The following is a 15,786-nucleotide window of genomic DNA, read 5'->3' as shown; positions in this document are numbered from 1 at the left end:
TGAGAAAGAAAAACTAGCTTTTTGAAGGAACAAAACACGTTTATCTAATGCAGGACTTTTCAAATGACAGCTCTCTTAGGCATATATTTGTGTGGTTTCTTTGTCATTATCTCTGCTTCCCGTCTAACTCCTTCTTTGATCAGAACGTGTGTTAAGTGAAGATTTTCCTTCTAGTGCTTGCACATTAGGAAGGGGCTTCATGTTCAGATTAGGCGCCGAGACTCCAGACCGTAGGTGTTCAAAACAGGGCCTACTACTCTCTTCGAGGGCAGCGTAGCGTGGCCTGGCTTCAGATGTCCGTATTTTATACCCTGCCTTTACATCCTTTCCTTCAGAATAAAATATGCTCGTTCCTGCCTTGCCAGTAGGTGCTTGACATTTCTACACTGTTCATTCATTTGATCTCTATTTCTGAAGCACTTCACTGGACTAACCCATTGATGTCAATTCGATTCCAACATGTGGAGACCCTATAGGATGGAGTAGAACTGCCCCATAGGGCTTCCTGGATCTGAAGTACCTATCTTTTGGTTAGCAACTAAGTTCTCAACCGCTGTGCCACCAGGGCTCCTTTACTGAACTACTCCCCAGCAATTCCCTTCCTCACTCAGTTTCTTAAAAAACACAACAAACACAGCAAAGCCTTGGGAATCCATTCATTCTTTTACTTCATTTAGTCCATTTAATTAATTTGTTTGTTCATTCATTCCAATTCCCTAGCCTCTTAGAAAATGTAGATAGAAACAAGATATTCTCTGATTTGTAGATTCTTTGTTAGTTGTTGTTGTTAGGTGCCTTCGAGTCAGTTCTGACTCATAACACAACAGAACAAAACACTGCCTGGTCCTGTGCTATTCTCACAATCGTTATGCTTGAGCCCATTGTTGCAGCCGGTGTGTCAGTCCATTTCATTGAGGTTCTTCCCCTTTTTTTGAGGACACTCTACTTTACCAAGCATGATGACCTTCTCCAGAGACTGGTTCTCCTGATTATATGTCCAGATTACGTGAGACGAAGTCTTCTCATTCTTGGTTCTAAGGAGCATTCTGGCTGTACTTCTTCAAGACAAATTTTTTCATTCTTCTGGCAGTCCCATGGTATATTCAATATTCTTCACCAACATCATAATTCAAAGTCATCAATTCTTATTCAGTCTTCCTTATTCATTGTCCAGCTTTTGCGTTCATATGAGGCGATTGAAAACACTATGGCTTGAGTCAGGTGCACCTTCGTCCTCAAAATGACATCTTTGCTTTTGAACACTTCAAAGAGGTCTTTTGCAGCAGATTGGCCCAATGCAATGCATCTTTTGATTTCTTGACTGCTGCTTCCATGGGTGTTGATTGTGGATCCAAGTTAAGTGAAATTCTTGACAACTTCAACATTTCCTCTATTTATCATGATGTTTCTTATTGGTCCACTTGTGAGGATTTTTGTTTTCCTTATGTTGAGGTGTAATCCATACTGGAGGCTGTGGTCTTTGATCTTCATCAGTAAGTGCTTCAAGTCCTCTTCACTTACAGCAAGCAAGGTTGTGTCATCTGCATATCGCAGGTTATCAATGAGTCTCCCTCAAATCCCAATGCCCGTTCTTCTTCATATAGTCCAGCTGCTCAGATTATTTGCTCAGGATACAGATTTAATGTATTTGATTTCATATTATTGTGCCTATTAGTGTGGGTTGTATTTATTTATACCTCTGTTGCATTTGGTTTGTGACTTCCAAAGACTGTTATATTGGAAATAAAGGGATGGCAGGGGTGGGTTTGAAGACTAGAAAATTAAGGTTAATTATGGTAACTGTGGCCAAATCATCAGAGCCTCCGGCAGAAGGGTGGTTTAGGAAGCCTGGGAATCTGATGTTGCATTTTTATCTTTAAGGAGACCCACAAGTGAGACAGTTGGAGAGAATTTGGAGAAGCACTAAGGTCTCAAAGTTCTGGAAAATAGGATCCCCTGAAACTCTAGGGTGATTTAACCTAAGAAGACTAAGCAATAATTTAGAATGGACTTGAATTGTTTGAGGAATTTTCACAAATAAGGAGGATGTGAATGAAGCATAAGCAAAAATAGACCAGATAGGAAAGAACTTCTTATTAATCAGTTCCCTGGAATGGTTAATAAGCTGTGAGTAGGTATTTTAGAAAAGTTATGTAAAACTTGGAGAAAAGGCAAAAAGATTATTGTGAGTGCCCTTTCAGTATTACTCAAGAGCATTTGTCTAGCAAGCTCGCACTGGGACATCTGACATTCTTGGAGAAGGGAACTATTTGACTGACTTTTGATTAGGGTCCAGACTCTGTAAAGTTAGATATTAACTTGTAGAAAATTGATGTTACAAATAGTTTTTGTCCAGTAGATGCCTACATGATTTCTGTTCCGTAGAAAAGATAACCCCAGAAGATACGGTCTTCTTGCTCTATAGGCCATTAACCAGTTTTGTTTCTAACTTCAAAAAATTATTACATTATCCTTTTTTCTCCACCGACTCTACACGTCTCAGTTCCTTGTATTACCTTTGAACAAGCTTTGTCATCATGCTAGTTCCTTCATTAGTGAGTTAAATCTTTGACACATGCATATTATATAATTATATGAGCCATGTTTTTAGCTTTTAAAAACTTATGCTTTGACAAAAATGAGTACATATTGAGGATTTAAGCATCTTATATGGTTCAGAAATAGGGTTTTGACTAAAGTAACTTTGAGGTCCTTTCAGCCTTGCATTCCTACAATTATGGGTGTTTGTCTGAATTTTCTTAGTCATTTGGATAGTAAGTAGAATTTATGGATCACCTACTTACATGGTGTTATGGATAGAATTGTATCCCCCCAAAAATATGTATTGTAAACCCTAACCTGTAGATATAATCCCTTTTAGGAATAGGGTTTTCTTTGTTATGCTAGTGAGGCCATATCAGTATAGGCCATATCAGTGTCTTAATCCAATCACTTTTGAGATATAAAAGGAGAGATTAGGCCCAGAAGCAAGCAAACAAAAATAGGGAAGATAGGCATCACATGGAGGACCGACACCAGGGAATACAAAGAACAACACTGGAGAAGCTGAGACAAGGATTTACCCTTAATTAGACAAGGAGAGCTTTCCCCTAGAGTCAGTACCCTGAATTCAGATTAAACTGTGAGAAAATAAACTTCTGTTAGTTAAAGCTACTTTAACAAACACCCACTTCTGATATTTCTATTATAGCAGCACTGGGAAACTAAGACACATGCTCTGGATGAAGACTTAAAATTGCTGCCTTTTCAAGATCTCAGATGGCACAAAGTGGAAAGGAATAACCTCTTTTGTTAATAATAGTACTGCTATTGATTTTTATAGCACTTACAGTTTACAAGATACTGGCTTACCTGTTACTGCATTTGATCCTCTCACACTCTTTGTGAGGGAGCAGGACCAGAATTATTACTCATGTTTCATAGGTGAATAAACTGAGGCTCTGACGGATTAAGTGACTTGCCAAAAAGCACTGTGCTGTTAAGGAGGGGAGCTAGGACCAGAGCCCAGATATTCAAATTCCAGGATCAGTGTTCCATCCATTCAACAACTGCATGATGGAACCAAGATTCAAGAAGATGTTGGAAAGAACAGTGAGTAGAAGTGGGGGAAAAAAATGAATATTAACAGAGTAAATATAAAACTCTATCATAGCTTCGTATACCTTGCATATTAAAAATCTTTACTGATTATCATTTAAATTATTTTGAGCGAGTGTGCGGTATTTCTAACTGTGTTTTAAGGGCCTGAACTGTGTCTTAATCTTCTCTGACCTCCCTCTCCTCCCAAGGAGAGAACAGTGGTAGACAGGTAGCAAGTGCCCAGTAAATATTTGATGGAATACATGAATTTGCTTTACATGCCTTTTATCTTCTTGATTCTCTCCGTTCCTGGAAAGACTTCCCTGACAACGTTCTGCATATCAGGGTGACATTGGAGCAGCTGCACTGTTCGTTCAAAAGGATAATCTGTCCTTTTATTTGATGCTTGTACCAGAAGGAGCACTGGTGACTTAATCCGGTTTCATCTTCTTATGAAACCTTCTCTTTGAATCCACAAACTGTTGATTCATTAAGTCAGCAAGTATTTATTGGATAGTTCTGGGTACCAGATCTTGAACTAGAATGGCAAAGATGAGGCAAGGTCCTTGCTGTCATGAATCTTACATGCCTTTTGGTATGTGATCCTGGAGCTGTTCTTAGTATTTCAGTGGAAATATTTTCAGTCTTTGCCCTCTTTCATTGGTAATCAAAGAACCACAGATAGAACAATTGAGATGTGAGAAAGACTGTCTCCAAAATGTGTCAAATCCATCAACTTCTCTCTTGTCCACTGCTACCACCTGAGTCCATTCTCCATCTTTTACCTGGACCCCCTAGCTTCTAACTGGTCTCCTAGCTTCCATTTTTCTTTCTTTCTTTTAATGTAATATTTTTAATCATTAACTCTTTGGCATAACTCTAAAGAATTTTTTACTCTAAATTATTATGGCTACATACTCTTTGATTATGTCCTTTTTTTGGTAATAGTTTTATTAAAATACAATTCACATATTATACAATTCATCCATTTAAAGTACTATATAATTCAGTGGTTTTTGGTATATTCACAGTGTTGTGCAGGTATCATCATAGTCAATTTTAGAACATTTTCTTCACCCCAAAAAGAAACGCTGTGTCCTTTAGCAGTCACCTCCCATTTCCCCACTGTCCCCAGCCCTAGGCAACCAGTAACTTACTATCAGCCTTTATACATTTGCCTATTCTGGACATTTTATACAAATGGAATCATAAAATATGTTGTCCTTTGTGCCTGGCTTCTTTTACTTAGCATGTTTTCAAGGTTTATCCATGTTTTGGCTTTTATCAATACTTCATTCTTTAAAAAATTTTTTTATTTTAAAATGATTTTAGAATTATGGAAATTTGCAAAAATAATACAGAGAGCTTATTTATAGCCTTCACTCAGCTTTCTCTAATGTTAACAGTTGTCATAACAATGTTCAAAACCAGGATATTAATGTTGGTACAACATGGCTAAACTATGGACCTTATTCGAATTTGACCAGTTTTTTACACTGATAGCATTTTTTAAAATTTGGTAAAATATACATAATAAAACATTTGCCATCTCAACCATTTTTATGTGTACAGTTCAGTGACATGAATTATGTTCACTAATTATTAATTATGTCATTAATATCACAGAAGCAAAACTTTGCTGAAGATCATTCAAAAGCAGCTGCAGCAGTATGTCAACAGGGAACTGCCAGAAATTCAGGCCGGATTCAGAAGAGGACGTGGAACCAGGGATATCATTGCTGGTGTCAGATGGATCCCGGCTGAAAGCAGAGAATACCAGAAGGATGTTTACCTGTGTTTTATTGACTATGCAAAGGCATTCGACTGTGTGGATCATAACAAATTATGGATAACATTGAGAAGAATGGGAATTCCAGAACACTTAGTTGTGCTCATGAGGAACCTTTACATAGATCAAGAGGCAGTTGTTCGGACAGAACAAGGGGATACTGATCGGTTTAAAGTCAGGAAAGGTGTGCGTCAGAGTTGTATTCTTTAACCATACCTATTTAATCTGTATGCTGAACAAATAATACGAGAAGCTGGACTATATGAAGAAGAACGGGGCATCAGAATTGGAGGAAAACTCATTAACAACCTGTGTCACTCACATAGCACAACCTTGCTTGCTGAAAGTGAAGAGGCCTTGAAGCACTTATTGCTGAAGATCAAAGACCACAGCCTTCAGTATGGATTACACCTCAACATAAAGAAAACAAAAATCCTCACAACTAGACCAATAGGCAACATCGTGATAAGTGGAGAAAAGATTGAAGTTGTCAAGGATTTCATTTACTTGGTTCTACAATCAACACAAGCAGCAATCAGGAAATCAAAAGACGCATTGCATTGGGCAAATGTGCTGCAAAGGACCTCTTTAAAGTGTTGAAGAGCAAAGATGTCACCTTGAAGGTTAAGGTGCGCCTGACCCAAGCCATGGAATTTTCAATTGCATCATATACATGTGAAAGCTGGACGATGAATAAGGAAGATGGAAGAAGAATTGACACCTTTGAATTGTGCTGTTGGAGAAGAATATTGAATATACCATGGACTGTGAAAAAAAAACCAAATCTGTCTTGGAAGAAGTACAACCAGAATGCTCCTTAGAAGCAAGGATGGTGAGACTGCATCTTACATACTTCGGACGTGTTGTCAGGAGGGATCAGTCCTTAGAGAAGGACATCATGCTTGGCAAAGTACAGGGTCAGCGGAAAAGAGGAAGACCCTCAATGAGGTGGATTGACACAGTGGCTGCAACAGTGGGCTAAAGCGTAACATTTTGAGTGTGGCGCAGGACTAGGCAGTGTTTCGTTCTGTGGTACATAGGGTGGTTATGAGTTGGAACCGATTCGACGGCACCTAAAACAACAACAGTTATCGTGGGACCATCACCACTATCCGTCTCTGAGGTTTCTTTTCACCCTTAACAGAAACTCAGTGCCCCTTAAGCAATAATTTCCCCTTTCCCTCTCCTACCTGCCCCGGTAACCACTAATAAATTCTGGTCTCCATGCATTTGCCTGTTCTGAATATTTCGTATTAGTGGAATCATACTGTATTTGTCATTTTTTGTCTGACTGATTTCACCATTTTTCTTTTAAAACTGAAAATCGGGTTGTGTTACTCTCCTGCCTAAACCTTCCAGTGGCTCCCTGCTTACTTCTCCGTCTTCATCTCCCTCTGCTCTCTCCTTACCTTCTCTACTCCAGCCACACTGCAGGAGAGCCCAGTGCCAAGCCTGTTCCCTTTTCCCACCTTGGGTCTTCCTACAAGTTATTGCCTCTGCCGATAATGATCTTTCTCTGATATTTGTACGGTTGGCCCCTTCTTGTCATTCAGATCTCAGCTGAAGTGTTTCTACCTCAGAGAGGCCTTCCCTGTCACCCATTCTAAACTCGTTGTTGTTGTTAGGTGCCACTGAGTTGATTCCAACTCTTAGCGACCCCATGTGACAATAGAACTGCCCCATAGGATTTTCCTAGGCTGTAATCTTTATGGAAGCAGATCGCCAGGTCTTTCTTCCATGGAGCATGGCTGGTTGGGTTTGAACAGCCAACCTTTCGTTTAGCAGCCAAACACTTAACCATTGTGCCACTAGGGCTCCTTCATTCTAAACTTGTTGTTGTGTGTGGTCAAGTTGTTTCTAAACTTAATAACCCCTAAATCACTCTCTGGTATATTGCTATATTTTTATTCTTGTTCGTGTTCATTTAGTATCTGAGTTTCTTTGTTAGAACTTCACCACTGTGAAATTGAGGGCTTTCTCTGTAGCACCTAAAATGTCTAGCATACAGTAGCCCTTCAAGTATTTGTTGAATGAGTGAAAGGATAATTTCAATAACCTGGCACAGATATTTAGAAAGTGCTTCTTTGATGAGGGATGTTGATGTAGACTGGAATGCAGATATAATTACCAGTAAAGCCTACTTTTTGAGTAGTGGTAGACTGGAGATGTAATTGTGTTTGCTTTATGGTAGACTGCCTCTTTTTGGTAGCTTTTAGTTTAAATTGAATTCTCAACATAGAGGTAAGGTATGGGTTTATTTAAAACTTAAAGTGAAATAGCACTGTAGAAATTCTGTTAAATTATGTAATTTGGGGGAAAGACCTAATTCAGTGTGTAGAGCTCAAATTTAAAATTTCTTATTGATTCAACAGGATTTTTTTTAATTTGGTTTTGTTTTAATTTTTGGAATGGTTATTTCAACTGGAATGAAAGAGCATCCAGTAGATTCAAAAACATTTTCACTGAAGACCTCAGCTGTGCCTAAGAATGTGCTGTACCTTGTGAGGCTTAGAAAGCACTAACAACAACGGTTCTTGCCAGCGGGCTTGCCACAATTCCACACGGGAGAATATGGGGACGATGGCCCAAAGCTGAGGTCCTGGGTGGCTCAACCTGCTGGTGCAAAGGTTCAGCGCTCAGCTGCAAACCAAAGCAGTCTGCACCTAGCCAGTGGCTCCAAAGGAGTAAAGTCGTATCTGCTTCCATAAAGATTACAGCCTAGAAAACCCTCCGAGGCAGTTTTACCCTGTCGTGGGGGTTGCTGTGAGTCCCTGGAGGACATACAGCAGCAGGTGGCCTTAAAGGTCAGTCCTGGGTACTGGCCTTGCGTTGCGCTGGGTTTATCTTGAAGCTGCGTTTGCGTAGCAAGCATGCTGTTGTCACTCCTATCGTATGTGTATTTCTAGGGGTAAGGACTAGTGTCTGATGAAGGTTATGGGGATCTAAACTGCACGCCTCCCCTTGTCAGCCCCTTTAGTCCCTGTCCCCAGTGACTCTTACCTTGCTAGAGCCTAAGACATGTAAGTGGACAGAGGTTACTCAGCACAAGCAATGCGTAAGATTTTTAAGTGGTCATTGACGATCATAGGCATTCCGGGGCCTTAAAGACCGCTCTAGGCTGGTCTGGGTCAGGGTTTTGAAGCATAGGCGCTAATATCAGCTCCCATCTATTGTGGTCAATGTGTGCCAGGCATTTCATCCCCACAGCATCCCCACTGAGTAGGTGCTATCTTTCCCACATTAGGTTGAGGAAACTGAGGCTTAAACTGGTAAGCATTTGCCCAAGGCTCCTCAAGTGGGTAGTAGTAGGGCTGGTTCAGAGCCATACCATTCTATCACTGCTTGTGGAGAGAAGGGAGAAAGCACTGTGGACGGGGGGACAAGGGGATCCAGAAATGGAGGTGGGATGAGTAAGTGTGCCAGGGCTCAGCGAGGAGACAAGCCTGGCCACCAGAAGATTCTGGTTGGCAGCTGTGGAAAACAGACTGAAGCATAGAACAGGTCAGTTTGTGGAGTTGCTGAGTGCCAAGCTGAGGGGCTAGATGTTGTTCTGCAGACAGTGAAATAGACTGGTGGGGTTTGAGACTGGAAGGTGCCAGGGCAGGTGACCGTGTGCAGGAAGGGAGTCAGACTGGGAGGGAGACCAGGTGGAGATGGGCAGGGTCTGCGTTAGAGTGGTAGAAGTGAGACTAGAGAGAAGGGGACTGAAGTAGGCCATGGAGGACCCTGTGGAGTGCTTCTTGTCCCCACTCAGTCCCTGCTCATTTGAAAGATCCTTGGTTGGGCCATGAGAAGAGAAGAGTGCTTTTAGTCATGAATGTGTCTGATCTTCAGGTAGGACTTCTACCATTTCATCTCCACGCAGCCCTACAGTGGATGTGCATAGCTAGAAACATCACGAGCGTTTGAACTCTGGATTCTGCTCACACACGCTCAGGCTTACTGTGCTGCACACGCATCATGGATGAGTTCCTACAACCCAAAAATAGTGGGAGAGGAAAACAGGACACAGAGACTTAAACTCCCAGGTTGTCGGTCTGCACATCAACTGTAACGGGACTCATACCAACAAGCTATAAGTGCCCTTTCTTGGAAAACTGACCATTTTATAAGAAAACAGGAGCCCTGGTAGCACAAGAGGCTAAGAGCTCAGGCTGCTAACCAAAAGGTTGGCAGCTCACATCCACCAGCCGCTCCTTGGAAACCCAATGGAGCAGTTCTACTCTGTCCTGTAGGGTTGCTGTGAGTCAGAGCCAACTTGATCACGGGGGTTGGGGTTTTTTGGTTTGATATGAAAAGACATGTTGCTTGCAAAACTAAGGTACATGCTAAGCTAAGGACACTTGTTTCAAATGTTCCCAGTTGTCAGTGACCTAGGGTCCCTCCACGTTAATGACTGTGCTTTGTTCAGTATCTCCATGTCTGTGTTTTTCTGAGAAGCCTCCGGAAGTGTGCATGTCCAGTACTTGCAGTAGGGGAGTGTTCTGCCAGGTCAGCAGGGGCAAGTCAGGAGGCTTTTATTCTTAGGAATGAGACTGGAAAGAGGAAGTGGACCTAGATTACCCAGGGTGAGCATGCTGGCTTTAGCTCTAGAGCCCCACAGAGTATCAGTGCCGGCGGGACCACTGGAGTCATCTGGGCCAGGTGTTCTCAGGCAGACTCCAGGTTTGTCTCTAGTGGAGAGTGGAAAGGCCTAGCAGCAGGGGCTCTGTGGCTCTGCCGCCCCTTCTTCAAACAGAACCATCCACTGTCATCAGTTTTATGTATTGAGGTTCCAGGTAGCTGCTATCTTAAAACACAAAAGGCTAAGAAGTGAATATCTGGCTGTTCCTTCCTGGTAGAAAGGGAAATTAAGTCCCAGAGTAGGAACCTATTTTGTCTGAGTCCTGAGACATTGAAGATGACCTTGAACGACTTTTTAAATCATTGTGTGGTGATAAAAGTCCTTTATTGGGCCTTATTCTGGAGAGGAGTGGAGCTGTCAGGCATCATGGACCCTCATTTGTGACACCCCGGTTTCTGACCCTTTGGTGTTACCAGTAGTTGAGATGTCAAGGATCTGTCTAGTCTTGGAAGCAGGCTGTTTTCCCATCTGGTCCCAGCCCTGTCTCAACTCTTATTTCTACCCCTTACTTCCTGGGGCAGCTGAGGTACTTTTTCAGCCTTTAGAGGTTTCTTGCCTGGCTGTGAAATTGGGGATTAGACAGAGCCAGCTGGATAAAATAGCCCAAAAGGTTCACAGTATCCCAGCCCCTTCTTGGGTCACAGGCTGCCTAACAGTCTGTTGTAAAGTCTTCTTTTAGAGCCGGCCTGAGACAGATCATTGGTGTTAGGATGCCAGCGGGACACAGGGGTCCTGAGGCACTGCTCTGCTAGAACACCTGTATGACTTTGGGCGACCACTTTGGCCTCTGTGTCCTTATTAGCATATTGGGGAATCTCTAAAATTATGTCTAAATTGCTGCTGGCGTTTGGAGATTTTTCACCATTTCTATCAACTCTCCTCTCTATTAGGACCTTGTGAATTGCCTCAAAAGGTATAACCAGCTCTCCAAGAGGAGGTTCTTGAGTCACTGGTGAAAGACAGGCATGGACTAGAGGTTCTCTGTTCAACTGGGCCTTCCACTACACTGGGCCTGCCTCGTAGGCACTGGCAAGGCCTAAGCAGATGAGAACAGTTCCCAGCAAAGCAGTTACTACCCTGTCCTTGAGTTTGTGAAGTATTGGCAAGGTGATGCCCTGGTATCTTCTTTCCCTCCAGATGCTTATGTCTGGTTGATGTCCAACTGCCCCTTACCCATCCCACCTATGACTATACCCAGGTAAAAACCAAAAAACCAAACCCAGTGCTGTCGAGTCGATTCCGACTCATAGTGACCCTACAGGACAGAGTAGAACTGCCCCATAGAGTTTCCAAGGAGCACCTGGCAGATTAAAACTGCCGACTCTTTGGTTAGCAGCCGTAGCACTTAACCACTACGCCACCAGGGTTTCCATACCTAGATAGTTTACAAATAAAAATATCATATAGTTACGTTTGGTCTGGCCAACTGCTCTTGCTAACTCTTGGGTAATCTCTACTGCTTTTTGTTTTTTAAACCTAGGATTTAGGACTGGGACTAGACATGATGGATGGGTGGATGGATGAGTGGGTGGGTGGATGGGAGTGGATGAATGAGTGGATAGGTGGATGGACGGGTGGGTGAGTGGATGGGCGGATGGATGGATGGATAGATGATCTCCCCTTTCCTGAGAATCACAGCACAGAAATATGTTGCTGCCCCCCAAGATGGAAATGCACTACCAATGAGCAGATGGACACTTCAGTGAGGAAGGGGACCTCACCATAAAGAAGAGCACCCAGAAATCAGGGCTGTTCAGCGAGAGGCTGTCTTGTGAGATAATAAAGACCATGAGGAATGTCTGTGTAGCTTTACTTGCCTGATAAAGAACTTCCAGCCATCTTGTGAGAGAGGTGTGGCCAGTGTAACCCTTATTCCAGTTTCACCTGTGCAGAACCCAGTGCTCAGAGAACTTAAGGAAACTGTCAGCAGTCATGGAGTTTGTAAGTGGCAGACCTGGGACTTACAGCCGGGCTATTTAATGGCTCCGAGTCTCCCATGTTTTCTGTCATATCAGGATTCTGCCAAGAAGCTGCTGTCACTAGACAGTCTCAGGCAGACACCTGTCAGGAATACTGGCGAAGGCATTCCTCCGTCAGCTTAGTCGATGATTGCTATATGGTTTGCGGGACCCCAGGATTCCCCAAAATGTCTCCCTCACTAGCCAGTCTGCCTCCGTTTGCCTTTATGACTTCGTTTCTTTGAGTCAAGCTCCAACGCTAGCTTCTCAGAGAGCAAGCGAGCGAGCTGGGTGGAGAGGGCGTGTTCACCCGGAGCACCTTCATGTGAGTACATGTGCTAGGTCAGGTTTCCCCCGGATAGAAAGCAGGGCAAAAAGAGGCACACTCAGGAAACCTTTTTAAGTAACTCTGCTTTGTCGAGGCCTGCCCAAGGCAGTGGGAATACAGAAATGAATCTCACACAGTCCCTGCCCTGACAGAATTCGTGGATCTGTGGGGGAGGCAGAGAGAGTGCTGTGATCGGTGCAGTTGGACCAGAGAGGAGTGAGAGCGGCTAACTGTCCCTGGGACTCCTCCGGGCCCTGGGCAGGAGCAGGCAAGGGACAGTGGGCAGCATGGGGGAGCGGGGGGAACGTGGAGCAATCTGACCCAGGTGGCCCAGGCACCCAAGAAACGGAGTCCTGGCATATTCTGGGATCTGTGGATGTCTCATGAAGAATTTTAATGGAAGAAAGAGTAGGAGAAATCCGTTTTGACTTCATGGGGGCGCCAAACTAATGCAGGGCTCAAATGGGGCGGGGGATCAAGGCCAAATTTAGGACAACTGCTCAGGCAGAATTTTCAAGAAGGGACGCCAGGAAGAAGACTAGGAAGGAAACTGAGACATTAAGTGAGAAATTTTGAAGATATGAGCTGAGGCAGTTGGGGTGGGGGCGGGCAGGACCGGTTCAGAGGAGCCTTTCTGAGACAGAATTGGAGTTAGTGACTGGTTATATTTGTAGTGTGAGAGAGAGAAAAAAGAGACAAGATGACTCACGGGTTTTTATTTGAGATTTGTCTCCCTTGTTTTATAAAGATTTGCAGCCCAAGTGCTGGAGAATCTCCGCAGTGGCAGGTTTCGGAATACCTCCTCAGCCCACTGCCAGATCTGGCCAGCTTGGGCTTCACAAACTGATAAACATTGCTCTCTTTTTTGGCTGACATCTCAGTTCCTTCTTCTTAACTTCTGTTCTGAAATTATTACAGCAATTACTGCACTTCAAGGAACTGTTAAGAGCCCGGTACACATTCGACACTCAGTAAATGAATAATCAAATAAAGGAGACACTAGCTCTGAGTGACAGCCAAGGTCATGTTATTCATGGTAAAAGTGGGGGCGTAAAATGTGACTTTTGTGATCCTGAAGCATCTTAGGCGTTTGTGCAAAACAATGTTTGGTAGAGGGACGGTAAGGTGCCGAATTTTAAAGACTCTCGCCGTGAGCTGCCTTTCCATGTGGTGCAGCCCAGGTTTCACTGTGTACCGTTTGTGCTTACGATGTTGGTCATGCCTGATCATTACAGCAGCCGCCACGGGAAGATGAGGTAATGAGGTCGACCACAATGGAACAGGTTGCCTCCTCGTTTCTTTAAGCTGCAGAATTCTGGTGGGGGGAGGTGGGATATCTTACCTGATTTAACCAGGATCCCGGCATGCCCAGGTCTGGCCGATTTCCCTGGACTAATCCAGCTCCCAGCCTGGAGTCTAGGCATACACTGCATTCATCAGACTTGCTGGAATGATCACATGGTTTTCTAGCTGCCTCCCCTGTTAGCTGCCGCTTGTCAGCAGCTGGCGGAGCTGGAGGCTGCAGGCCCCTGTCTGCAGAAAACCTTCTACTTCAGAATATTGGGGGGTGTGGGAGCCCGCCTCTTTTTTCCGGCACTTCACCCCATCACACTGACTAAATGGTTGTCCTCCGTACCAACAAGGCTGCCAGACAACCCGAGGAAGCTGTCTCTGACTAGGTCATGTTTGCATTTGAAGAATTCAGGTACGTTCTGGGGTTTCTACATCAGTGTGCTGCTGGGTTTTTGTTCTCACTGGGGTTTTGCTGTGTAATGATGGACAGCTTAGGCTCTGGTTGGTTCTCACAAAAAAGGGGTTTTCTCTTCGGCATTTGGTGGGGTGATCCTGATTGTGGGAGGTGTAGAGGTGGGCCAGGTCAGGGATGCTTACAGCATGCAAAAGTGCAGCATGGATAACTGGTTTTATCCTGTGCAGATTTGCCAAGACCCCACCTTGTGCCTCATGGAGCTGCTGTTTCGGGTGTGGAGTTACGAATACAGAATAGTAACTGTTTATCCAGAATGAGTCTCTCGCTATCTTTTGTGTTTCTTCCTTTGTCAAGCTCACGGAGTCTGTTGCCCCTTGTAAAAACGCCCATTGTAACAGTGAAGGTGAAATGTTCCGTAAGTCTGTCTGCAGAGTTGAGATGTGCTTTTGGCTCTGATTTTCCCCGTTATTTTTAACAACAATCTAGCGGCTGGGTGGTTTTCTGGGACGTGCCCTGATGATGTTTTGTTAACAGGGTCCTTTGCTGTTGCAGGTCTTTCAGCTGCTCTAACTATTAATGCCCCAAATTAGAGCCTTTGTGAATCTCACCCCTCCCGTCTCTTTCTTCTCTTCTGCTGGAGTCCGTCCCTGGGTGTGAACGTGGGAAGGGATGTTCCAGCAGAGATAGTTTCTAAGAAATGAAAATAGAGGAGGCGGGATAGGAGGGCGATCAGATCATCCCTGTTCACGTCTCCATCTCTTTGGAGCGTATGCACCTGCGTCTGCTTCCGACCTCTGGCAGCTTCTCGCTTTTCAAATAGAATTTCTGTACCTTTTAGAACTGAGCAGAAATACCATATTGATGGGCAAAGAGTGATCGTGCAGGAACCTCGGTTCCACCTCTCCGGGCCCTCTTTGTTCCCTCCAAATGCTGCTGCGGTAAGACATGGCGATGATAATAGAATAACCACCATTTATTATTTGTAAGAGGAAACTGGAGCCCTTTTAATCGATCGGGGCAGTAGATGAGCGGACGGTTTGGTTTTCTAAAGTAGGGCTGTAAAGGTTGTCCCGCCCTTTTCTGTAAACTTGGTGCTCCGGGCCCAGGAAGTTACCCTTGTCTCAGAGTAAGCCTCTGCATTATTTCCAGCAGACTGGGATTGTGAAAAGGAAATGCTTTCCATGTGGCACCATGGTCCAGTGACGTGGGGCCTGTGCCCTTACATAGGATCATTCCATTAGATAATTAACAATAATTTATTTCCTGCCTGCCATGCTACAGTGGCTAGGCTCTTGGGGAGTGAATCAAGAGTCCTGGGTTCTAATCCCAATTTCAGAAGTAGCTTTTCTGATCCTTGAGTGAGTTATGGAAGAGTTTTGTAAATGTTGGAAGTGGTAGCGATTGTGAGGTTCATATTTCATTGTTAGCATTTATTTCCAGACAGAGTAAGCTGTAGCTACCTCCTTAAAGACAGCTTGGAACCTTTAATTTCATAGTTGGGGAAGAGGGCATATGTATTAACAAACCCATTCCTATTGTGGCGGGGTCCTCGCCTGAGAGCCAAGAGTGGGCCTGAGGGACTGGAGAGGGTAGAGTTAGAGGCCACTGAACAGGTGAATTGAGAAAGAGAGGCCATGGTTGTGGAAACTAGACTCAGAAGGGGAGGTCTGTTCCATCCCCAGCTGTAGGCCTCTGCTTAAGTTGGCCCTAAGTAACTTTGCTGAGTATGCTTATATTTTGTGACTGCAGCATGGTACCAGACAAGTGGTTTCTTCTTTA

General features: G+C 43.9%; 1 protein-coding gene across 2 annotated transcripts in view; it reads left to right on the top strand.

Moving 5' to 3' along the window:
* Window positions 1-15,786, top strand: part of EVL (Enah/Vasp-like) — a 197,674-nt gene that overhangs the window by 36,612 nt on the left and 145,276 nt on the right. The window contains exon 1 of one of the 2 annotated variants that reach the window (XM_049899520.1): window positions 13,172-14,004. The exons of the other annotated variant lie outside the window; for it this stretch is intronic. Coding sequence (XP_049755477.1) covers window positions 13,982-14,004 — 23 coding nt within the window. The 5' untranslated portion in view covers window positions 13,172-13,981. Of the gene's footprint in view, window positions 1-13,171; window positions 14,005-15,786 lie in introns of those variants that run through there. 2 annotated transcript variants of the gene reach the window in all.

This window comes from Elephas maximus, chromosome 10 (genome assembly GCF_024166365.1).
Source record: "Elephas maximus indicus isolate mEleMax1 chromosome 10, mEleMax1 primary haplotype, whole genome shotgun sequence".
NCBI classification, from domain to species: Eukaryota; Metazoa; Chordata; class Mammalia; order Proboscidea; family Elephantidae; genus Elephas; species Elephas maximus.
The sequence above is the reverse complement of the archived record's forward strand: the minus strand, read 5'-3'. Positions and strand labels throughout refer to the sequence as shown.